Source organism: Marmota flaviventris, chromosome 1 (assembly GCF_047511675.1).
Source record: "Marmota flaviventris isolate mMarFla1 chromosome 1, mMarFla1.hap1, whole genome shotgun sequence".
Taxonomy (NCBI): domain Eukaryota; kingdom Metazoa; phylum Chordata; class Mammalia; order Rodentia; family Sciuridae; genus Marmota; species Marmota flaviventris.
The window spans coordinates 29,223,626-29,248,811 of NC_092498.1; the positions used below are offsets into that span (position 1 = coordinate 29,223,626).

The following is a 25,186-nucleotide window of genomic DNA, read 5'->3' on the forward strand; positions in this document are numbered from 1 at the left end:
AGTTTAGATTAGAAATGACTATGAAAGTGCCTAACACCCAAGAGGGAGACAATCATTAAAAAAAAAAAAAAAAGTGAAAAAGTGAAAGCTAATAATTTTCCTTAAGAGTTACATGTATTAATCACATATAGACAGTTATAACTGTAAATACTCTGTCTGTAAGTCACATGTGTTTTAATAAAACACATTTAAATCTCCATTTTTTGAAGCTTGGTTACTGGTATCATCCCCTACAAATAAATTGGGAGAGAAATCTCTGAATAGTTGAATGTGACCTTTTAAGTTATAATAACCTGAACACAAATCTCAATTGTATGTATAAGTGTATTTTTACTTAGGAAGGTATAAAAAAAACATAAAATTAAGTTGTTTTCTACCTGTTTCATATGGTTTTCTTGTATATATTCCTATTTTGGAAACCAATTAAGCAAGCTTTGAGTTCTAAGGATAGAAAGAGAACCTTTTGCTTTGTTCATCTTCCTCCTGGGATTTGATTGTGGAGTGGACGAATAAACTCTTCTACTAATACCCCTTATGTTTTTTAAAGTAAATGAATCTGGAGAGAATTTATATACAATTTATTATTTTCTACTTAATGAAATATGAACTAATCTGGGTTTCTTTGTTTTAGAAAGAACAATGACTAGGACTACATATTAACAATCATGACCCATTTCATCAGGCCAGAGTCAGCCATTACTCTTCAAGAAAATGGCAGCCCTACAGAGATACACTTTTACCTAAACCCATCATAAACTGAAAATGCCACTTAGTAAAAAATGCATTTTATATCCCTAACCCACTAACAACATAGCAGTTGCTTGATACTTACTTGATACACACAGTACCAAAAATATTGGGTGTTGACCCATGATCAAAATTCATGTACAAGTTTTTATGTGGAAATATATTTCAATTTCTTAGGTATTCTTTGGGATTAGAACTGGTGGAATGTTTGGCAACACTACATTTGATCTTTTTAGAAATTATAAGATTGTTTTCCCAAAGTGGTCAAACCAGTTAAGACTGGAACTTTAAAATTTGTACCCCCAGTGGCTACTGAAGTGTTTACTGAATCAATCTTATTCAAGCTCGTGATTTGTTGTCTATAACCCTTTTCTCAAATAACCAGAATGAACTTATAATTCAGTATAGTACAGTCCATGTTATGTGCTCTACTCTTTAGCACTGTCATTTTCATATGTAAAAATACATGGGATTACGTACAGATGAGAAAAAAGCAAATTTAAATGAATTAAAAAAGTGGAAGTCTGATTTATATCTAATGTCGGCTACTCATCTGGCCTCAAATATTTAGTTTCATCTTTTATATGACATATATAACATTTTTTTAAAAATGTTACCAACTCATCTTTCTTATGCATAAAAATGGCCAATATCCATTATATTAAGTATTACTCACTGGAAGGATCTCAAATGTCTGTAGTGTTCCACTGTTTAGTGTTATTGTTTCTGAGTCAACAGTAGCAGCAGGGGAGTCTGTTGAAGCTGTAGTAAGAACAAGGACAATAATAAAATGCTTTATAAAAGTTCTACAGTGTACTCAATTGTCATGAAGGCAAATTCATTTTGAAAAATTTGCCTGTAAACCTGAGTCATTTAAATTTAGAAGAGAAAAGAAATCTAATGAACTTATCTGGGATGGCACACATGTCACAGCCAAGTCTGGCCCACTGCAAGTGTTAGCAACACTGCTTACTAGCAATATAAACCTAGGCAAATAACTTATTTTACTATTTATAAAATGTTTGCTATCTTCCTAATAGGTATTGTCAGCCCACGGGAAACTAAAATTCTCCATGCACAATCAATTTACAACCAATATAGTAGCGCACATTTTATTTTAACTAGTAATTGCAGTTACTCTGTTAATTCTTAGGCTATAAAACAGAAACAAGAAAGGCAAAAGAAAATAAAATTCTTAATGCTTTATTATAATGGAAGGAAGGTGAAGCAAATAAACTCAAGAACTTTGAGATAGGATTAGTTTAAATGTCTCTAAGGTAACTTTGCTTTTGGGTGCTGGGGATGGAACATGCTAGGCATCACGCATGCTAGACAAGCACACTATTACTCAGCTATACCCCCTACCCCATTCAGTCATTATAATCATATACAGATATGGTGTTAATAATAAAGCCAACAGGTAGCCAAGTAAGTCTCAACCACAGGATACATTTGGAAATGTTTCTGCTTGTCATGATTGGAAAGCACTATTGGCATTTTGTGGGTAAGGTCAAGGGATACTGAGCATCCTGCAATGTGAACACATGCCTCACGCAAAATGCTCAAGTGACTGGTATGCTTGTGGGTAATAACCTTTTCATAGGCATTATGTAGACCTCTTATTAAAAAAGTGAGATAAAGATAAGTAAAGATTGTTCTCATTCCTTTTCTGTCATTACAATCCAAGAACGATGGAAAAAAGGGGAGAAGTGTCAACTTTGCTTAGAGCTGAAGAGAAAGTATTTCCCCTCCCCACAATAATTGCTGGGTTCCCTAATCTCATTAAGCACAAAATAATCAGGTGCTAAGAACAACTGAGGGATAAAAAAAATTTTTCCTGTAGGAAACTGACTTATCTCCCATACGAAAATCTTTCTCGACCTTAACAAAACCCATCCTACAAGTGACCATAAATCCATCCCCTATTTGTGTCTTCTGATAAAGTTGCTATAAATGATGTGCTTAACCTTGTGAACTCCATATCTTCTGCTCCATTAATTCATTATTTTAGACAGTTTTCTATTAATTATTAATTTTAATTTCTAATTGATTTCTATTGAATCCTTTTTTTTGTTCTTTTGAGTTATACATGATTATAGAATGTACTTAGACGTATTATTCATACAGAGTATAACTTCTCATTCTTGTGGTTGTACATAATGTGAAGTTACTACACTGGTTGTGTATTCATACAGGAACATAGGAAAGTTAAGTCCCATATTGAATCGTTAATTATAAAATCTTGAAAGATGGTTTTGAATGATTTACAATAGCCAGGTTTTAAGTCCTTCTTGTTACACATTCTTTCTTTGTACAAATATTAACTGAGCTAAACATAAAATGTTAGTTTTCCTTAATTCACCAACTTAGGTAAAACCAAATCATACAAATCCCAGTGGCAAGGAGCCTTGAGGTTCCAACACTTACAGACATGGGTGATCTGAACTGGAATCTGCAACGCTGTCATAGGACTTGGAGAGATGGCTGTATTATCTTCCAACCGGGCAACTCTGATCTGAACATGCTGTACACTGGAATTGGAATTACTGTTTGGAACTCCAGATCCTGATTTATTCTCCAAAAGTGTTGGGTTGTTTTTTTGGTTCTCATGTAACTGTTTAAGACCTTTTATTAAGACTGAAGGGAGATGGGTAGACAAAAAGAACATGACTCTCCGACAGACCACCATCTAAGCAACAAGGGAGGTGGGGTAGGAGGGGTAAGGAGGGAAAGTATTTGGAATAAATAATTGCATAATGAATGTGAAAACTAATCAAAATAACAATAAAAATACTAAAACCATAATCTCTTCTGAAAATCTGGAAACATTATCCATCTAACAGATTTTTTCCCCCCCCCCTTTTGAAAAGGGGGTCTTGTTACATTGCCCAGGCTGGTCTTGACCTCCTGGGCTCAGGTAATCCTCCACTCCTAAGCAGCTGGGACTACAGATACATGCCACCATGCCCAAGCAGATTTAGAAAATTCTTAATGTCATGTTTTTGCGATCCAAGAATAATAATGCAAAAACCAAGAGTGGGCATTGTTTTAAAAAAAGTAAAAATAAAACATTTTCTTTTTTTTAATTTCCCAGGGCTTACTGACAGAATTCCTATAATTTATGAAGAATACTGTCAATGCTAAGCAACTTGTTTTTAAACAGTATTCATTTTTCTCTCAGTGACTCAAGGGCACTTGATTGCCTGTATGCTTATACCTGCAGAGGAAAGTATATGTAATATGTAGCCTCTCTTAAGGTCTTGCACAGGGAGGCCTAATATAGATTTTTTTTTTTAATCAAGTGAAAATTCCTTAGCATTTAATTCTCTTTTGGGAAAAATTTAAGTTGGAATTTTACATTAAGGGGAATGAATTTAACAACCTAAATTAAATAGGCTATACGACTCAATTTAATGCATAAGCGCAAAACATGCAATGAAAAGTATGTTGTCTTTAAGCAAACCCAATTTAGGATCTCTGGATTTACATAACAAATGAAATTAGAAATTTACAGAATTTTTCTTTTACAGAATACATTGTCAAAGATTTTCTCTAAATAATCCTGTGAAGATATTTAAAATTATAAAACTCATTTATTTACATTTAAGTACTGAGAAAGAAATCTGTACAAAAGTAAAACATGTACAATCTATTTCCTATTTATAGTTTTTATAGTTTATGTTGACAAACAAGAATGTGTAAATGTATATATTTTCCTCTTTTGGCTTCAGGTATTACAATCACATTAACTTTTCTCTAGGGAAGACAGTTACTCAAAGAAATAGGGCATAAGTAAAAATCTGCCATGATACATCTTTACATGGCACAGAACTTCTAACCTCTAACTCCTAAAGAGTAAATATGGTAAGAGAAGGGAAGGAATTAAAAAGGCAAGTAATACATTACCAGGGAATGAAACATCCTTATGATTTGCAATTTGCCTTTTGATGGTCCACCATTTACTTCGAAGCCACTGTGGTGAACGGACACTGCTCCATCCCTCAGCTAACAGATCCCAGTTTATGTCATTTTCATCAGCTACATCAAGCTCTGCTATCCTACAGGTTACAAAAAACCATGTGTTAGCTGTTAAATTAATTTCTCCCTAAGAACCCTCCTTTGACTAGGTGATGACGACTCTGGTAATAAAAGGAATGGCAGATTATGCCAGTCTTATGCTGCATGGGGAAAGGATTCCAGGAATGCCGACTTGCTTCCAGAATTAAAAGCTAAGAAATACCATCAGCCATATTAACCAGGGCACTAACCCTTGCAAATAGGTATAACCAGATGAAGCACTGTGAAGGAAAGGGAGTAGGCTAAAGATTAGAATAAGAACAGGTTTAGTTGTATAGTGTTCTTCAGTGTTTCATAGTATGGCCTTTACTATATTACTTCCTGCATCTTTTTCATTTGTAAAACAAATGGATTTAGAAATGAGCTATTTATAAAGATGACTAATGTAATAAAATACCCTTTAAGACACAAAGACAAAACCAAAATTGTTAGTTGTACTACCAATAATACAACTAAAAAAAAATTTTTTTTTTTCTTTTGGTACGGAGAACTCAAGGGCACTTAACTACTAAAACACATCCCCAGCCCATTTTTTTATATTTTATTTTGAATCAGAGTCTCTCTTTGAACTTGTGATCCTTCTGCTTCAACCTTTTGAGCTGCTGGGTTTATAGGCAAGTGCCACCATGCCTGGCTAAATTGTGTGTTTTAAAGGTCTATTAACCATTTCCAGTATTAACTATTATGATGATCTTGATTTTAAGCACAGTAGCCACAAAAGTTTCTTTCTTCAGTGTCTTAAATATTTTCTTGCTGCTGTTTTTGTTCACTTCAGTCACTGAGTCATAATGGTTAAACCAACAAATTAAAAAAAAAAAAAATAAAATTGGGGTTATTATCTTAAAGGTGTTTAATTTGTGCGAAGCTGATGGTGTGTGTAATTATGGATTGGGTCCCCCTTCTTGACAATCTTAGCACAGTAGCCAAGGATTGAAGGGCATGGAGACTGAATAGCTCTATTACCCTAAACATGTACCCCTAGGCTAGGACTGAGGCACATTGGTGAGACAGTGGAAAAGCTGCACTGCCACTGCCTGTGCCATACCTGTTCTGTGGATATAGAGGACTTCAGTCTCCACGCCTTCAATCTGGTACTTTGCCCGGGCACTAAATCCACTAAAAAGGAACAAACACAAAACAAAACAAAAGAGCTCAATATGAAGTACTTAGATCTTAAACAATGGCTCTCTATGGAAAGGATGTTTTTCAGACATTAGGCATCTAGGAAAACCAAAACAGGAAAGTCAATCAAGACATCCATAGTAACTATTCAGTTTCTATTAGGACACAAACCTGAGGATGAGATTGATTTCATCTTCCTTGGTCCACTCAGTACCCCCACTCTGTTTCCAGTTCAAGTAGTTGAGCCACTTAGAACGACACTGCTTTTCTGAGCGGGTACCCACACGTTCAGCCACAGCTGCCCAAGACACACCCTGTGTGACTATGTCACCTGGCTCAGTGCTCGTCAACTCATGAACCACTTCTGCAAGTCTCTTTTCTTCTTCTTCTGTCCATTTCCCTGAAAGAAGGAAATAATCCAAACTACCACTGCTACCTTCTTTTACAAATTTGATTCAGCCTTATATTTCCAAGTACTGGGAAATAGGCAGTAGTACTAAGAGTTTATTTGGTGAATGGCCCTCTGGTAGGAAACCACATATACCTACTGATAATTTTGTTTTACTACCCACAGTAAAGGTCTCAACACACACACACAAGCAAAGAATCATAATGGAAAGGACCAACTGACTTTTTAAGTCGAGAAAAACTACCCCAAATATAACTATGAAGAATTATGTACTCTCAAGTTATACCAAGAACTTATATAAAAACAGTAAGATGGAAAGAGCCTCAATGATGGCCCAACAGGCCAGAAACTAATGCTTTCACTAAACTCCTACTCTGCAGAAGTGTGAAGTTAAGAGGCCAACAGTCACAAGAATGAATGATGAGGGACATCTACCAGCTCTACCAATTAAAGACTAAACTTATACTATCTTCTTTCCCCACTATCCCAACTCCACACTACTGTGATCAATAAAGTTTGACACTAGTATTCATACCCATTTTTACTCCTGTTTTTTTTAAACTCATGAACTTATGAATAAATAATATCAAATATTCCTTTTTGTGTGTATGTGTGGTACTGGAGATAAAATCCAGGGGTGCTTTAATACCCAAGGTAGAGTAGATAAGGAGGATGTATTCTTGATTTCACTTTAGTGTAGTGAGGCTACATATACCCTAGAAGCTGAAGTTAAACTGGAAAACTGTTTTTGTTTTTACTTAAAAGATAGACTTAGAGAACCTTCAGAGAACATTAATTCCCCTCTATTCTAATCTCTGTTTTAAAGAAAGAGGCTCAAAATGATATTTTAAATGTTAACAACAGAACCTAAAAACTGTTGTTGAAGGTTAGGTTTAACATTATCACCAATAAATTTGTGTATATTTGTAGTTTGGCCTGGAGATTAAAATACCAATAGTCATAAGCTGTTTTTTTTAAAAATGGAAAAATATACTTTGAGATAAGCAAAACACATATAAATCTTTTGAATACACCTCCTTCCTAACTTGGGACTTGCCAACAACCAATGTTTTTTATAAACATGAGATGATTCGGTACTATTAATATTAAGTTAAACGGACCTGAATTAAAATCCATTTTCTATATACATGCCTTAAAATACTTTCTCAACTGGGACAATAAGAATTGTTACAAAAGTGAAAACATGTTAGACCTAAATCCTTTTTTGTTGTTGTTTTGCTGGGGATTGAACCCAGGGCCTTGTGCATGACAGGCAAACACTCTACCAACTGAGCTATAGTCCCAGCCCTGAAAAGTCCTTTTGAAACTTAAGAAATTCTGTGTCCTTGTGAACAATGTCACCTTAAAAAAATAAATAAAGCACACAAATTAAGATTAGTTGGATCTGTTAAATTGAAGGGCAGGGAGAGGAGAAAGAAAAAGAAGGAGACTAGAAAAGTTGAATTAAGCAAATGATAATTTTTTTTCCCTCTCAGAAGAAAAAGCAGTATCTGCAGGGCAAGAAGCTCAAATAGTGACCCCACCGCCAAAAAAAAAAAAAACCAAATCCCCCACCAGCAGCATTCAAAGTACCTGTGTTGCAAGTATCCTTCATCAGTCGGCACCGATCTTTGACGGAAGATGCACTTCTTCCTAGGGCCGCCCCTATTGTTGCCCAGTCATTGCCATGCTTTATCCGGAGCCTAAAACAAGAGTCTGCCAATCAGCATTTGGTTCAACTGTTTTCTCCCTTTTAATTTCATCATTTATTCTTCATTCTTCTTCTTCCCATTTGATTGGTTTGGAAGTTGTGGGCAGCAATACTTTGAGAGCCAAAGTTTGAAAGTGTGGCCTTTTATTGGGGTCCACAGTTGTCTGTGGGTGAAAAAAAACAGGCAGCAATTGCCCTTTTCCTGGGTCAGAGAAGAAATAAGTAACTTGGATATGTGTTCAAAAAAGACCAAATTCCCCTCAGGTTATTGACACAATCTCCCAGGTAAGCCCCAGATTTTTCCCTTTTGAGCAAACACTTCACAAACTCTTCTTCAGACATCTGAAAATAAGAACCTTCAGTGTTTTTTTCCATGATCTATTATAATAGTCCATTAAACCATGCTTTTTATGACCCTAACTCAATGAAGCAAAAGTATATTTCTGAGACTTCAACAACCTTTACAAGGTAGTTAGCAAGGATATTCAGTGAAACATTTGCCAACTCACCATTTTAGACTTAAGTTGTGAAGCACAACCTTGGTTTTGATTCTATTATATAAACTCCCCAAACCAAAAATGGCCCTCTTCTGAAACCTATTAGTGGTCTGAGGAGTATTCTGTGATTGTCAATAGGAGACTAAATTGGTATGCTATGGACATAGCTACTTTGTGCAAGTCTAGATCAGATAAGCTCTTTTTATGGTTAATCATGCTTAACAGCAGGATTAAACTATACCAGTCTACCAAAAATCTCAAAATTTCAAATTGAAACTTAAAAAAACCCAAGACAAAACCCCAACAATCAGAGATAATGAAAACAATTTAAAACTTACTCCTTGAGTTTCTCAATTTCTTCAGGTGTATATCTAGAAATACAAAGAAATTTTAAAAAGGAGATAAATTAACAGAAGGAATGCTAAAAACCTTAATAAAAATCAGAATTTCACTTAGGGAACTCAATATTAAGTCAGCTTATGTATCATATTTTAAAGTAACCCATTTTAAAATGACTCAAAAGTTAAATGCTTCTATTGTCTTAAAAAAACAATGATTTTAGCAATTTTGTCTATGAAAATTCAACATTTAAAATGATTTTGCTCCTATGCTCCTAACTCTTCCTTTATGACAAAGTTTAGTTTAGACACACTGAAATTGTAACTATTTCAGAAAGACTCATGGATAACTTAGCTAAAGGAAAATTCTCTCAAGGCACTGAAAAAATTAAAATTATCTTCCTTTCATTTAGTCAAGCATGAACTTCTGGCATAAACTTGCTCTTTATTTCAATACAGCCAGTGCACTCTTCTTTTATAAAATGTCCATTTATTTAAAAATTATAAAAGGCCAATCACTTTTTAACCACTTGGAAGACTTATGGAAAGTTTAGTCACTCTTGCTTCACTTTTTAAAAATTTCTTTTTCCACTCATTATTTAGTTCCCTTCAGCTTTCAAATATATTTTCATTAGCAAGGAGCTGAAGAGCTAGAGGAAAAGCAGCACTTGAAGCTTGGTAATATCTAGGAAGCCAGACTACTGCCACCTAAAATTCCCAAACAGAAATTTAAAATGTCAGTAACACCACATAATCACTGAAGAAAATTAATGATGCTTTCCCATAAATGCTGCCTATAACAGAAATTCAAGCACTGTTTCCAGAATTAGTTATTTTCCTCTCTGGTTTTATTTTAGAAAGGCCAGAAACTTAGTAATGTTACCCCCCAAAAAAGAGAAATTCACATCAATGAATTTAGAGTTCTTTTAACATTACCATACTTTGTTATTTACTACAAATGAGACTCTGCCATATTAAATATTCTAAGACATATATATATATAGACTCAGATTCTAATTTCTAAGAGGCCTTATGATGAGGTTTTTTAATCATGTAATGAAGGTAGACCTGAAAGATAAAAATATTAACTATAATTCATAGCTGTCTTCACTTGAGGCCCCCAGTCATAATTCAGCTAAAAAAAAAAAAAAAAAAAAAAGACAATTCCTTAAATATTTCCCCTAATTACATGAAAACATGCAGCATTACAAGTTTTCATACTTTCCCACATGGTTTCTGTCATCATACATGCGAAGCACTCTTCTATAAACTGCAAACAAAGGCCGGTTCAGACCCCATGCTATAGTCCTGTAGAAATCTTTTCTTTCGTCTTTTGACATCTCAAAGATGATTTCTGTGGCATCTTTTATTCCGCGTGCCTAAATGGGTTACATTTCTTTGATTTAGGGATTTCTGATAAAATGCATCTGGACATACTATGCTTTTAAAACTTGTTTTAATGTTAAAGTTCATTAATTGCATTTATAAAAAGAGTATAAGGCTAATTCATTAGTAAGTCAAATATAAACTTTTAAAATGTTGAGATAATAAAGTGATGCTTAAATGCTCCAAAAGCAAGTTGTATTAGGTTCAATAAATTCAATTTCTGCTAACTCCTTTTAAAACTATATTAAAATTTTTAAAACAAATATAAAGTAGAAGGAAGAAAATTATAAAAGCTAAATTAATTGGAAATCATAGCACAGAAAGTATAAGAAAGCATAGAAAGGATAAATGAATCAAGAAATTGGTTCTCTGAAAAGATATATTACAATTAAAATTTGAAATGATAAAATTTCTGGTGAAATTTTTAAAAAGACAAATAATATTAGGAGTGAAAAAATGGAGCCTATATAGAGATGCTGGAGAGATCAGACAATAAAAGAACATTATATACAACTTTCTGGCAATAAATTTGAATTTAGGTAAAACAAGTAAATTCCTAGAAAAAGTCAACTTACCAAAACAGACTCTGGAAAAGACAGAAAATCAAATAGGCACAAACCAACAAGAATGTTCTTCCCTCAATGAAAACTCCAGGTACCACTGTCATTACAGGTAAATTATACCAAAAAGTCATATAACTTTGATCTAAAACTATTCTACAATAAAGAAAATAGTGAAGATACTTTTTAGTCATTTTGGCATAACCTTAGTAGCAAAATCAGATAAGGACAGTTTCAGAAAAGAATTTTGAGGCCAACCTCATTTATTAACATAGACCCCCAAATCCTAATATTTTAGCAATGAATCCAGCAATGTATAAAGTTAATACATCATTGCAAAAAGTGAGTTTATCACAGGAATACAAACTTGAGTCAACTCCAGGAAAAACTACTAATATAATTAATCTCATCAATAATTTACAGAATATAAAATCTCAAGAAATGTGGAAAATATTCATAAAAATTCAATGTTGATATAGAATAAAGCTGAGCAAATTACAATTTGCTCTGGTCGTCTAATGCAAGAATAATAAAAAGGAAAAAGATTGGAAAGTAATCATTTTAATATGCAATACATGTATAAGCCCAATTTCAACAAAAAAATCGTTGATTTCAAAAAGGCTAAATTTTAGCGAGGTTGCTGGATATAAAATCAATATATAGTTATTTGCAGTTCTATACAAGGCTTATATTTTAAAAGTCATTATTTGTGATAGCAACAAAATTAAAGGCACCAAGACTAAATTTTAGGCCAAGTTATGAAAAGTCCTATACAAAGAACATAAAATTTATTGAAAAAATTTAACAAGGAACTAGCAAAACTGGTGAGTTATACCACATTCAAGAGGAAGATAAAATGCTGAAAAGATGTTAATTCCCCCAAACTGATGTACAGGTTCAATGTAATGCCAATGAAAATTCTATCAAAGCTTTTAATTTACTGCAAACTATTTCTGAATTTATATAGAAAAGTAAAGAGCCAAGAAGAGCTAAGACATTCATGAGGAGACTTGTCCGACCACATATTGGGATTTCTGAAGACAGTGTTGTACTGAAGCAAGTATAACAAAGAGAACCTAGAAAACCTAAAAAGAAACTTATGGAAGCTTGGTTTAAGATAGAACAGACACTGTAGTCTGGGAAAAAGACTGACACCCCCAAAACAATGCTAGGATAATAAGATAGAACTAAAACTCTACTTCACATTTATGGAGGTGACAATATGAAAGGAAAAATTGAGAAAAATCTTAATGCCTTTGAAGCTAGGGGAAGATTTCTTAAACATGCAAAACATAAAAGTAAAATGATAAATTTAATACTGGAATTAAAAATTTCTGCTCATCAAATATACCTAAAAAGGAAAATATAGGCCACTAAATTAACACAAGATAGCTATAACACAAATGACCAATAAAGCATTATTGGTATTTAGCACACAAAGAGGAGTTTCAAAGAAGAAAGGCAAATGGCCAATAAGTATATAAAAATGTTATTGGAGGAATATAAACTGAAACCATTCACAAAACATTAGATGTGAAAATTAATAGCAAAAATACCCAGAAAGAACCCAAATGACCATTAACTGTGGAATGAGTAACATGTAGTATATCTGCACAATAAAACAGTTAAATCAACAGGGGATGGATATCAAAATGATAATGCAGAGTAAAAGGGCAACTTACAAAATATCCTGAGAATGAATATGGGTAGTTAAATGAATATGGGTAGCCTTCAAAACCAGGTAAAATTATACAGGCATGCATTTTAGATACTTTTGAAGGTATGAATCTTCATGGTGAAAACTTTCTCAATTTTGGAATTTTTTCTAAAATTCTCTTTTATGCAGTTTCACTTTTGTAAATGATTAAACCTAAACATTTAAACACCTACATGCAAGGTACCGTGTTGCAGGACAACCACAAAGATTAAAGAGTTTTCTTCCTACCACCACTTTTTTGCTTGTGGTAGTTAATTTCATTTGTCTTTTCTATATAAATAGAATATATGATATTTACTCAGAATTCTCTAAGGTTTAAAAATGGCTCCACAGCACTTTTAGAAAAGCATTATATAATAAAAAGCACGGTCAGAAAATTAAAACCAAACAAATTATCTTTTCTCAAGATCAGGGCAGGGTCTCCTGTAGACATTTCCTATTTTTGTCAATTCTATCATCATTCTCCCAATTGCCCAATTAAAATTTCTTTTAAGTTACTCCAACTCTTCTCCTACTTCTTTCCCAACACCTAAGCACCAGGATTCCTTATAGACTCTACTTGCTTATCTGTCTTTTCCCTGTATATTATAATTCTACTTAAGTCCTTGCCACTCACCAATTAATCACTATGTTGGAAGAGTCTTTGGGATCATTTATTCTATTTCCTATACAAGAAACCATCTTATTTCCCCAAGCCCAGTGGTATTTTTGTTGTTGTTTTTTAAATCATGCTTTACTGCCTCAATTAAATATACAGCACTTTTTCAGTTTTAACTAGTATATGTGACTAGTGAACAGCTGTTTTTTTTTAATCTTTATTTTTTAGTTGTAGTTGAACAAAATATCTTTATTTTATTTATTTATTTTTATGTGGTGCTGAGGATCGAACCCAGGACCTTGCATGTGCAAGGCGAGTGCTCTACCGCTGAGCCAAAACCCTAGTACTGTGAACCACCTTTAATATACTTCTGGATATACTTTTCAATGTTCACTGTTTTATCTTCAAACCATAAACTTGGTAGAGGAATCTTCACTCATTAGTAAATAATAAAAGATTATCAACTTTATAGTTTATAAAACTTAGCTTGGGAAGACTGTTCATATTCTAAGCAATGATGCATTTATATTGTATACATACATATATCAAACAATAAGAAAATTAATGGTTAAATAGATGCTGTACATTCCCATTCTCAAACAATACTAATTTCCACATTTCAAACTTGGACTATTTGAATTTAATGCCATTATGGGGAAAGGTAGAAAGTATCAGGAAGAGACTTCCAGGAGAAAAGTCTGGATCTGCCCTATTAATGTCTCACTTAACTAAGCAATCAGCCTTTTTCTTAAATACTTCAATGCCTCTTGTTTCCTATAGGATAAAGTTCTAATTCTCTGGTCTGGTTTTTAAAGGCTAGTTTTCTGGAGGCATTTATGAAGATTCAATTTAAAGGAATTAATCTGCAGGGTCTTTTGATCTCTGATTCCTTGCTGTTTACCATTTATGCATGCTAGTCCATCCAGTTAGTTAGTCCTATTCTAGTTCAAGTTCTACCCCTTGAAGACTCAGCTCAAATTCTTACAAAAATTTCTAACTGTTCCAATCCCAAGAATAAACTATTCCCTCTCTAAACTCTTGCAGTGTGACTAACATATATCAATCACATGGTAAAACGCCTTATGTCACTCTTCACCTGTTTCAGTTTTCCCAAAGGAACCCACAGCTTTTCAAAAGCAAACATTCTATGTTAAGGAGAGTCCTGTCTGTCCTATTTCAACAATACTACATTAAAAGGGCATTTAACGAAGAGAACTAACGAGCAAGTAATGTCTGAATATGAAAATTAACTATTTTTAAAGATTTTTAAAAGCAAAGAACTATTATGAAATCTTAAGTTCAAAGCAGATGTATATCTTAGGATTTAAACAATATAAATTAAACTCTAACTTACAGGCTACTTGAAAAGACAAGACTTCAATATGCTGGGAGATTATTAAGACTGTCTAAACTTCAGATGGTAACTAAAAGCAACAAAACTATTTTAAATTCAGAATTCAAAATTGGCTAAAAATTTTATATTGTAATCATTCACCTTAGTATTATTAAGCTATAACATATTAGTTGATAATCTGTTACAAAAATTAGTGAAAATCTCATAATAATTATATGGAATACTGCTTCACTACTTTTGCAATTGGCAATAAACAAATTAGTGAAACACAAAAATATGTCATAGGGTACCTTCAGATAGCGTTCAATATTGTTCATCAAAATATCAATTTCTTCCTTTGACCACATCCCCTGCTTCCATTTATGTCCTTTAAAAGAAAGCAACAAACATTCAGAAAATACTACTTTGTGAGAAGAAAATATTAAAGATGTGGTTTGTGATTAAATTATCAGTGGGCATAAAACAGCAAATTTAATTTCTCACTCATTTTAAACCTGAAAGATCCTAAAGTAAAGATGCTTTCATACCTTCTGGTTTTTAAGTAAGAAAACATCTGACCTATTGAATAAAGACAATGACAACTAAAAGATTTTTAAAACTATTACTTACTTCTCACATCCTTTCAAAAGTATGTAACTGCTAAAAAGAGACTTATAAAATTAAGAAAAATCAAATTATTCTTAAAACTTTTTGAAAATTTTTTCCACGAAAAATAAGCCTGCCCACAATCCCAACAGCTTGAAAGGCTGAGACAGGATGGCAAGTTCAAAGCCAGCCTCAGCAACAGTGAGCTGCTAAGCAACTCAGTGAGACCCTGTCTCTAACTAAAATAAAAAATAGGACTGGGGATGTGGCTCAGTGATTGAGTGCCCCTGAAATCAATATCTGGTACCCCCCCATTAAAAAAAAAAAGTTTTATAGGCAAGGGATATGTACAAAAAGATTCTAAGGGAAGGTAAACATGATGACAAGTGAATGTCTTCTTAGAATATTTATTGCACAGTGGGTAGAAAATAATAAATGTACTTGTTTCTGCTTCTTCTCCTTACTCCAAAGTGGTACATACCCTCATTTTTTAGTATCAATTTCCCTAGCTACATTCAAAAGCACAGCAGTTCTACAAACACTATAATCTTTTAAGATGCTTTTAAACCAGTAAGTAGACCTTTGAAAAGGCTTGATTACCTATTCTCATAAGCAATGACTGTACTGTCTTTTAAATACTACAATCATGCATTTGTTCAAAAATTAACAGGACAATCTACTTTGTATCAAAAAAAGAAAAATAATGATTAATTATTGAAAAGCAAATGTTGGTTTCATGGTCCCATTCAAAGACATTCAGGGCAAAATTTAATTCAATTACAAAAACTCAAATACTGTAACTACTCAAATCACAATGGTAAAGGTCCAACTCAGAAACTTAATGTCTGCAAGTCCCTCAGCTGATTCCACTGGGCACTAAAATTTATAGTACATCTTACCTTTGTTAGTTAGAGAATCCTTATCTTCTTTAGTTGTAAACCAAGCCTGGCTAACTGCTGAAACTTCCTCATTACCCAAGGGAGATATTTCATCTAGTTGTTCATTCTGTAAAATCTTAAAAAAAAAAAAAAAGTAGTAGCTAAGTAGTAGCTTGATTTAATACCAAACTTGATTACCTTTTGTGATGCTAGGCATTCTAAAAACCTAATGTAATAATATGGAATTCACTCTTTTAGGTATAGTAAAATACATTCAATTTAAAAGACATATATTTCTTGCTTCTTTTATTATGGCAGTATAAAAACATTAACATTAATATATATGACCATTTAAGAAAGTACCTAGAAAGTACTAGTGGCTTCAAGTTTTAATAATGTGGGTCAAGAATGCATTACATATTTTAATTAATACAGGCTATTCCAAAAACACTTGTGTACATGTATAAATGAGTTTATAAATATAGTTATAATCAGTTCCAGATAAGAAAATGGAAATACTAGGGTTGAGTATTATGGCTGGTTATTGTCCTTGGAGGTAGTTTGCTGCCTAAACTATACACAGTTGTTCATAATGTAATCTCTTGCTGAACCTAAAGGATTAAAGGGATAATCAAAATACATTATTGCAAAATCACTGTCTGCTACTATTTATTGGAAACTTTGTTTTAGCCTATCTCTAGAGCTGATTCACAGCCTTATTAATGTTTCTTCCTCTAAAAGAAATAATTAGTAATAATATTATTCTTGCAGTTAAGATACATCACTAAGTACATTTCAATTACAGACATACTTTAGCAAATTATACAGGAACAAAGAATCTTTGAACAGATTTGACCTTGGCCAAAAGGAAGCTACAGTGTAAATTAAGAATATTGCTACCATCTCAGGTATGAGCCCATATTCATAGGCAGACCAGGATAAGTGGACCACCAAATGCTTGGTGGTCATTCAACTCAATCAGTCTCTTGATTTAGATAAACTACTAAATTATATAACTCGCTAGAGGTAAATTCTAACAAAGATTAGAATAGTTCTTGAATAAGAAGAAACTGAATTTCTAATCTGAAAAGGAACTGAAACCCATCTTACTTGGAAAGAGTTGTCAGGGAACAACCAGCACACAACAAGGAAAGCTGTGTCTCTATTGTTGCTGCTTTATTTTTATAGCTGGTGGTAATATGCTGTATTTATGAATGTTTTTAAATCCAGCTAAAAATTATGGGAACAATTCTAAAGCCCTATTATTTTATGTGTGATATTTAGATTTTTTATACAAGATTGAGCAGAAAACTGAGACAGATCAGACAATGTATTGTATTCGTCAATAATTCTTTGAAATGTGATACAGGAATTATGCATTTGTAAAGGGTGAAATAGAGAGCTATCAAAAGACCTTGACATACACTACACAATTTTTTTTTGGGGGGGGGGAGGGGGCAGGGAGGATAGATTTTCCAGAGGTTGAACTCAGGGGCACTCGAGCACTGAGCCACATCCCCAGCCCTATTTTGTATTTTAGTCAGAGACAGGGTCTCATTAAATTGCTCAGGGACTTGCTTTTGCTGAGGCTAGTTTAGAACTTGAGATCCTCCTGCGCAGCCTCCCAAGCTGCTGAGATTACAGGCATGCGCCACACTATACACTTTTAAGAACTGCAGATGATACTCTTAGATGCTCTCTTTATCAGCTGGATAAGACAATCAAATCACTACCTTCCAAAGTGTGTCTAAATATGTAATAGAGCCAATTTCATGAACCTTAAGAATAAGTCTGTTTTGATGATTAACTGCTATCTCTGGGCATTTAATGCCTTATGACTCAAATTTTCCTGATGAAGAGTTATAATTATTATTTAAAATCTTTGTAAATAGCTATCAAAAGAGCAAATAATCAAGCAGAAGCAGTAATATTTAACACTGTCTATAACAAATGAGTTTGCTGAGTATAGTGGGGGACTTGGGTAAGTATCTGTATTATATGTAGTTTCATAGTATCTTCTCTCCATTTTCCCTACTTTATGTATAAAGCCATTACACAGGCTTTATTAGTAGGCCTCTGTTTTAAACTTAAATCTTTGTTAGTTGCAGGATTTCATGTCTGTAATGTATAAAGGACTTAGAAATCTAAAAATAAACATTGAACCCATTCAAAGTCTCTTAAAACCACAAAGTACTGAGTATAATGGAATGTTCTAGAGTTTATTATTTTGTCAAGCTAATCTCATCACTGGAATGAGATGCAATGTATTAGCAACTGAACTATGTCAAATAGCTATATGTTCCTAGTTTACAGAAAAGTAGTAAGAAGCAGGCTATTTCTGAACAATTTAATTTGCTTTCAATTCACAACCCAATGCTAATCTTATTAAATAAATATTAGAAGTTAGTATCAAGTTTTTCACTCACTAAAACAATAACAAATCAAGAAACTAAATACTAAGTTATAACTCATTTACTTTTTGGCAATGGGCACAAATTAAACAAAACTCCATAATTTCTCTTACACTAAGGACTAATATTGTACCACTGTTCAATCCTATAATAACTATGTTGTAAATCAAATCACATACAGGATGTTATTTTTACTGTGTGAAAACTGAATGAAGTGAGACTACATAATCTTTAAATTTGGAATAACTTTGACAACATTCATTTCGAAGAAAGGATTTATCTACTGGTTCAGAGGACTTGAAAAAAATTCCTGTCCAAATCATCCATTGATATCAAAGGACTAATTATGAAGATTTCCATCCTCACTCAAAGCTGTCTGATCTATATGAGATTCACTCCTCTGGAAATTGTGTGATTTTTGAAAGTAGCTTATTATTACAGAAGGTTGACTACACACATCTGAGATATCCTCAGTCCTTGATGTTACATATCAATTTCCAACTATTATACTTCTTAAATGGTCAATGTGATGCTTTCTAAAAGAAAAATACTGTCATGCCTCCACCTTAAATATCTTATTAAATAAATATTTTATTAAATGAAGGGATGAGCAAAAGAATTAGCTACTAAAAAAGAAAGGGGCAATCAGCCAAAGGTAAATTTATAATATAGAGTTAAGCTTCAGAATATCTAAGATAGCAAAGAATACTTATTACTTTTTTTTTTTGGGGGGGGGGTACTGGGGTGGGGACTGAAGTCAGGGGCACCCTACCATTGAGCCACATCCCCAGCCCTATTTTGTATTTTATTTAGAGACAGGGTCTCCCTGAATTGCTTAGCGCCTCACTAAATTGCTGACACTGACTTTGAACTCGCAATGCTCCTGGCTTAGCCTCCAGAGCCACCATGTCTGTCTACTTTTGGCACAAGTATCTCAGCTAGGGCTTGTAAGAGACAATTAAAAAGTTCACTTAAGAAATAGTATGATCTGACTACTACTCAACTTCTCTACACATGGTAAATTTATCTAGTTCTGCATGTACCAAAAGGAATAGTATTGCCATCATTACTATTGTTAAGAGATCACTACAAGTAGTGAATGTATATGCATCATTTTTTGTTTCAAGAGATGTGAACCACTCTACAGGGCATCAATTTTTATAATCTAAGACTCATGTGGAGACTGAATTTGAATTAAATGGTGTCTTACCTCAATTTTGTGGTTGCTATTTTGCAAAAGTATCATTTTATTACCTAAACTGTGATCACCTTCCTGAGGCCAGTTAGAACATGTACTATACCTGGATCTGTGTCACCGTTCCCTCAGTAATCTCATCATCTGCCACCTCTGTGGTTGCGGTCATAGTCACCTCAAAGCTCTGATCATTTTCTGAAACTTCAATGAAAAATTTCATCATCTTCAGAATAATAATGGCAGGATCTAGTTAAAAATATCTACTGAAAAAATAAGGCCATATAATTTCTTAACACATTCCTTGTCAATACATCCCCACATGTACATTTTAATTTGTTGCATGTTTATTGTACGTCTAATTCATACTAGGTATTGCTGTGTGCTGGAAATATGGCAGTGAGAAAAACAAAACAAAAATCCTGCCTTCATGGAGCTTATAGTCTAGTGAGGATAGACACAAAATGAACAAAATTCTATGTTGGATAGTGATTACAAGAAGAAAAAGTAAAGCAGGAAGGAGATATGCTGGAGTGATGGAGTGTTTGAAATTGTAGACAGGAGGCTAGGGAAAGTGGCCAAGAATTGGAACAAAGTAAGGAAGAAAGCTAGTCATGCAAGGAAGAGTATTTCAAGGAGAGCCAAGTACAAAGGCTCTGAGATATGGCATGCTTGGAGAGTGTTCATGTGTATATGCAATAAGACCATTGGTGACTGAGCAGAATGAACAATAACAGTAGGCAACTGTATGGGGCCCTACAGACAATTGTAAAGACTTTGAATTTACCCATGAGGTAGTATATGATTGCAAATTTTTGAATAGAGGAGTGATATGATTTGATTTTTATTTTAACAGGTTCACTCTGGCTGCTATGGGGAAAAAAATAATGAAGGGAGAAAAATAATGAAGGGCAGAAGGCTAAACAGAGATCAGTTAAGAGGGTAGTACTGTAATTCAGATAAGAAAGGTCAGTGGTTTGGACCAGGGTGAAGGTTTAAGTAGTTCAAATTTTATATGTATTTTAATGGTAGAGACAATGTGATTTGCAGAAACAACCAGATGTGGGAAAAACTGAAGAGACAAGGATGATACTTTTTTTTTTTGATTTGAACAAATAGAAAAATGGACATGCCATTAATGAGACGAGGAAAAAAGTGCAGAAGCAGTACATTTAAACATTTAGGGAATCTCAAGAGCTTAGTTTTAAACATACTGCTTTGAGATACCTACTAAACCCTGAGAATTTAAAGAGAATGCTGGGGCTGGCTACTTTATATAATGGATAATACACTTGATTTCAAAGACAAATCTGACTTAAATAAATCTGGAAGTCATCACCAGACAAAGTATTTACAACAATGAATTGCAATCACCTAGGAAATAAGTAAAAACAGAAGAAAAAAGCATCTAAGAACTGAGTTATGGGGTGATCCACACTTAGAAGTTTGGGTGATATGGAAAAGTTAACATGAGAAACTACGGAATGGCTAGGCTTGGTGGTGAATGAATGCCTGTAATCTCAGTGACTCAGGAGATTGAGGCAGGAGGATTGCTGTTCTAAGCAACTTAGTGAAACCCAGTCTCAAAATTAAAAAAAAAAAAAAAGAATGGGGATGTAGCTCAGTGGTAGAGCACCCCTTGGTTTAAGTCCCAGTACTGTCCACCACCCTCATCCTCAAAAAAGAAAAAGAAACAAACTATGGAATGAACAGAAGTGTAAAAAGAAAAAGTACTCACTAAGAAGCCAAGTGACAAAATATTTCAGGAAGGAGGAAATAAGTACTATGAAGAGTTACAGATAGATCAAGTAAGACAAAGACCAAAAATGACCACTGGATTTAGCAACAAGAAGGTCTGTGGAGGGCTGGGGTTGTAGCTCAATGGTAGAGCATTTGCCTAGCATGTGTGAGGCACTGGGTTCTCCAAAGTACCACATTAAAAAAAGTGGGGGAGGGGGGGTCTGTGGAGACCTGGAAGAAAGGTTTGGTAAGGAGGAGAGCATGAAGAAAAGGAAAACTGGAGAAAAAAATGGAGGCAAGTACAGGCAATTATTTCAAATGCTCTGTGTTAAAGGAAAGAAAGGAAATTGGATAGGAGCCAAAAGTAGGTTAAAGGGCATTTTAAAATATTTTTTGTAATACTGATAGGAGTGGCTCAGGTAGAGAATAAAAAATTAATGATTGCAAAAGAGAGGAAGAAAGAATCACTGGAACAACACCCTTAAGAAAGGATGTTGGACATCCTCACAGACAAGGTGGTGCATGCCTATGATCCCAGCAGCTTGGGAGTCTGAGGCTGCAAGATTGTGAATTCAAAGCTAGCCTCAGCAAAGGCAAGGTGCTAAAGCAACTCAGTGAGGCCCTGTCTCTAAATAAAATACAAAATAGAGCTGGGGATGTGATGTGGCTCAGTGGTCAAGTTCTTCTGAGTTCAATCCCCAGTATCCCTCCCCACAAAATATACTTCAGTAGGCAAAATGGATGGGATCTGGTGAAGAAAGAATAGGCCTCAGCTAGAATAACAGAATATACAGACATAGGTACACATGGGTATGGTAATGGGAATGTATGGAAATTATTTTCTGGTTACTCCAATATTTTCAGTAAAGTAAAAATCAAGGTTGTCAGTTGAGAATTAAGAAAGGTAGAAAAACTATCAGAAGTTTCAGAACATGAAATGGTCATCTTACAGTGAGGAAAAAGAATTACTAGAGAGGCATGGCATGACTGGTGGGCAGTATTATGAGCCCACTTTGGTTATTGATAAGGAATAAGATCTATCAGTTTGTGTGTCCTGTTTTTCTCTAATCGCTTTCAATTAGCTGCACCTTCAAAGACATAAACAAAGACAGATTTTGATAGGATTATGTTAACACTAAAGAACAATAAAAGTACAGAAGAAAAAAGGATTTGAAGGTAAATGCAAGACAGCGATTATAATGATTAATCATGAAACCACAACTGGGTAAAGGGGGAAAAAAGGATATAAATACAGAAGGAACAATGAAATGAAAAAGTGGTGAGATCAATGGGTTCCAATGGGGCAAAGGACTATAGGAGTTACAGAGTACCAGAAAAGTGAGATGGAAAGGAAGTAGCATTAGGGAAAAAAAAAGCAAAACTGAAAAAGATAACAAATAGATTCATTAGGTAATGGCAAGAGTGGTAAAGGGAATGAAAATGGAGAACAAAGAGTAAGAAATTAAGGTACTGAAAGAATCCTCTAAATGAATGCAATAATCACCATATAACACTATGAATAGTAAATGGCATAAACAACAGTAGTGGATGACTACACAAGTGGTAAATGAGCTAGAATGATTAACATGAGAGGTAACTATGGATGCTGAGAAGACTTTTCAGGCCCTAATATATATTTTATCAGTCTTATAATGCATGAACAGAAAACTTGAATATTAAAATTAAATTTAATTATAATTTTTAGAAAACAAATTCAACTCCATGAAGTCTAGCAAATAATGCTTTACTCAGTACCAGATCATTGTGATGGATATAGAACTTCAAGTATTCTTTCTTCTTCTTCTTTTTTAAATCAACATGTACTTGTGCATATGCAAACAGGGCAGTGTGACAACTTGATACATGCACAAAACATGCAAACATCAAACAAAGGCAACCAGCATTTGTCTCCTCCTAACATCCATTTCCTTGCACTGGGAACCCTTAAGCCCCTTTCTGCTTCACAAAATATGTAACTGTTAGGAACCAGTCAACCTACTGTGTTGCAGAAGACTAGAACCCACCCTTCCATGCAACTGTATCCTAGTATTTATTCTCTCGCCAGTCTTTCCAACCTCTGGCAACCCTCATTTTACCCCATTATTTCCATGAAATCAAACCCTTTAGCTTCCACAAATGAATTGGAATGTGCAATACGCAACTTTCTGTACCTAGCTCACTTCATCAAAGAGAATATCCCAGTTCCATTCATGTTTTTGCAAAAGATAGGATTCCACATTTTTATTGCTGAATTAATATTCCACTGTGTACGTTTTATCCATTCATCTATGGATGGACAACTAGATTGACTCCATATCATAGATAATATAAACAGTGCTGCAACTAACATGGAAATCTAGGCATCTCTGCAACATGCTGATCTCATTTTCCTTGGAAAGACACCAAGTAACGGGACAGCTTGACCACATGGCAGAGTTCTACTTGGTATGCAATATCCACAATGTTCTCCATGATGACTGTACTAATGTACATTCCCACCAACAGTTCCTCTGTTGAGTTCCTCTGTTCCTGTATCACCACCAGCATTTGTTATTTTTATCTTCTAACTATAGCCATACTAACTGAGGTGAAATGATATCTCAATCTTGTTACCCATTATTGGTCTGTTCAGGTTTCTGTCTTTGTAATTCAATTTTATTAGGGTATCTGTGTCAGAAGATTATCGATTTCTTTTAGGTTTTCCAAATTACTGACATAAGTTGTTTACAATATAGTATATTTTGTATATGCCTATAAATGATCCTTTGTATTTCTTTGGTGTCAGATACAATGTCTCCTTTTCCATCTCTGGCTTTATTTATTTGGTTTTTTTCTTTTTTTTTCTCTGGTTAGTCTAGCGTTGTTCATTTTATTATCTTTTCAAAAAACCAACTCTTTGGGCTGGGTATTTAGCTCAACAAGGGTTTGCCTAGCGTGTATGAGGTCTTGGGTTCAACCCCTAACAAAAAAACAAACAAAACCGACTCCTTGTTTTCTTGATATTATCTTTTTAGTCTCTATTTCATTTATTTCTGCTCTGATCCGTTCTTTTTCTCCTTCTAATTTGGGGTTCAGTTTGTTCTTGCTCTTATCGGTCCTTGAGTACAACGTTTGCTTATCTGAAATCTTATTTTAAATGTAGACCCTCATTGCTATCAAATTCCCTATTAGTACTGCTTTATCTGTATTCCATAGGTTTTGTTATGTTTTATTTCCATTTTCATTTCTTTCAAAAAAATTGCTTTCTTTTTGATTTCTTCATTATTCATTTAAGAGCATGTTGTTTAATTTCCATGTGATTATATAATTTCTCAAGTTCCCCTTACTAATTTCTAATTTTATCCTGTAGTCAGACACATAATATAATTTCAACTTTAAAGAAAAAAATTGTTGGGACTTGCTTTATCTATTCTGGAGAATGTTCCATGCATTGATGAGAAGAATGTATATTCTGTAGCTATTAGATAAAATGTTCTCTTTTAGGTCCACTTGATTTATAGTAAACTACAAAATTTGATTTTTTGTCTGAGTTGTTCACAGCTGAAAGTGGAATACTGAAATTCCCAATTATTATTAAACTACAGTCTCTCTCTCTCTCCCTTTAGATCTAACAATATTTGCTTTATATACTTGAGTGCTCTGGTGTTAGGTGCATATAAATGTACAATTGTTGTTTTCTCTTGTTGAAATAATCTCTAATTATTAGAGTGATCTTGTCTCTTTTTATAGTTTCTGACTTAAAGTCTATCTTTATGGCTGTTCCCAGCTATTCTCACTTGCTTTTGGTTTTCATTTGTGTGGAATATTTTTCCACCTACATATTCAGCCTATGTGTGTCGATTGGTAAAGTGAATTTCTTATAAG

General features: G+C 33.9%; 2 protein-coding genes and 1 non-coding gene across 4 annotated transcripts in view; 1 reads left to right on the forward strand and 2 right to left on the reverse strand.

Annotated features, from left to right (window-relative positions):
• The window catches only part of Tmem243 (transmembrane protein 243), a 53,638-nt gene that overhangs the window by 25,165 nt on the left and 3,287 nt on the right, over positions 1-25,186 (forward strand). The gene's annotated exons all lie outside the window — the stretch shown is intronic.
• Positions 1-25,186, reverse strand: part of Dmtf1 (cyclin D binding myb like transcription factor 1) — a 35,800-nt gene that overhangs the window by 2,874 nt on the left and 7,740 nt on the right. Inside the window, exons 4-13 of one of the 2 annotated variants that reach the window (XM_027956096.2) lie at positions 19,692-19,786; positions 16,001-16,115; positions 14,807-14,883; positions 10,123-10,280; positions 8,902-8,934; positions 7,949-8,058; positions 6,118-6,346; positions 4,654-4,805; positions 3,175-3,384; positions 1,424-1,509 (exon numbers count right to left, since the gene is read on the reverse strand). In XM_027956096.2, the coding sequence (XP_027811897.1) occupies positions 1,424-1,509; positions 3,175-3,384; positions 4,654-4,805; positions 6,118-6,346; positions 7,949-8,058; positions 8,902-8,934; positions 10,123-10,280; positions 14,807-14,883; positions 16,001-16,115; positions 19,692-19,786 (1,265 nt within the window). The remainder of the gene's footprint in view (positions 1-1,423; positions 1,510-3,174; positions 3,385-4,653; positions 4,806-6,117; positions 6,347-7,948; positions 8,059-8,901; positions 8,935-10,122; positions 10,281-14,806; positions 14,884-16,000; positions 16,116-19,691; positions 19,787-25,186) is intronic. The other variant, XM_071612166.1, reaches the window with a different exon arrangement.
• On the reverse strand, positions 7,587-7,654 carry Trnad-guc (transfer RNA aspartic acid (anticodon GUC)). Its single transcript has one exon. It is a non-coding gene; the product is annotated as a tRNA-Asp (tRNA).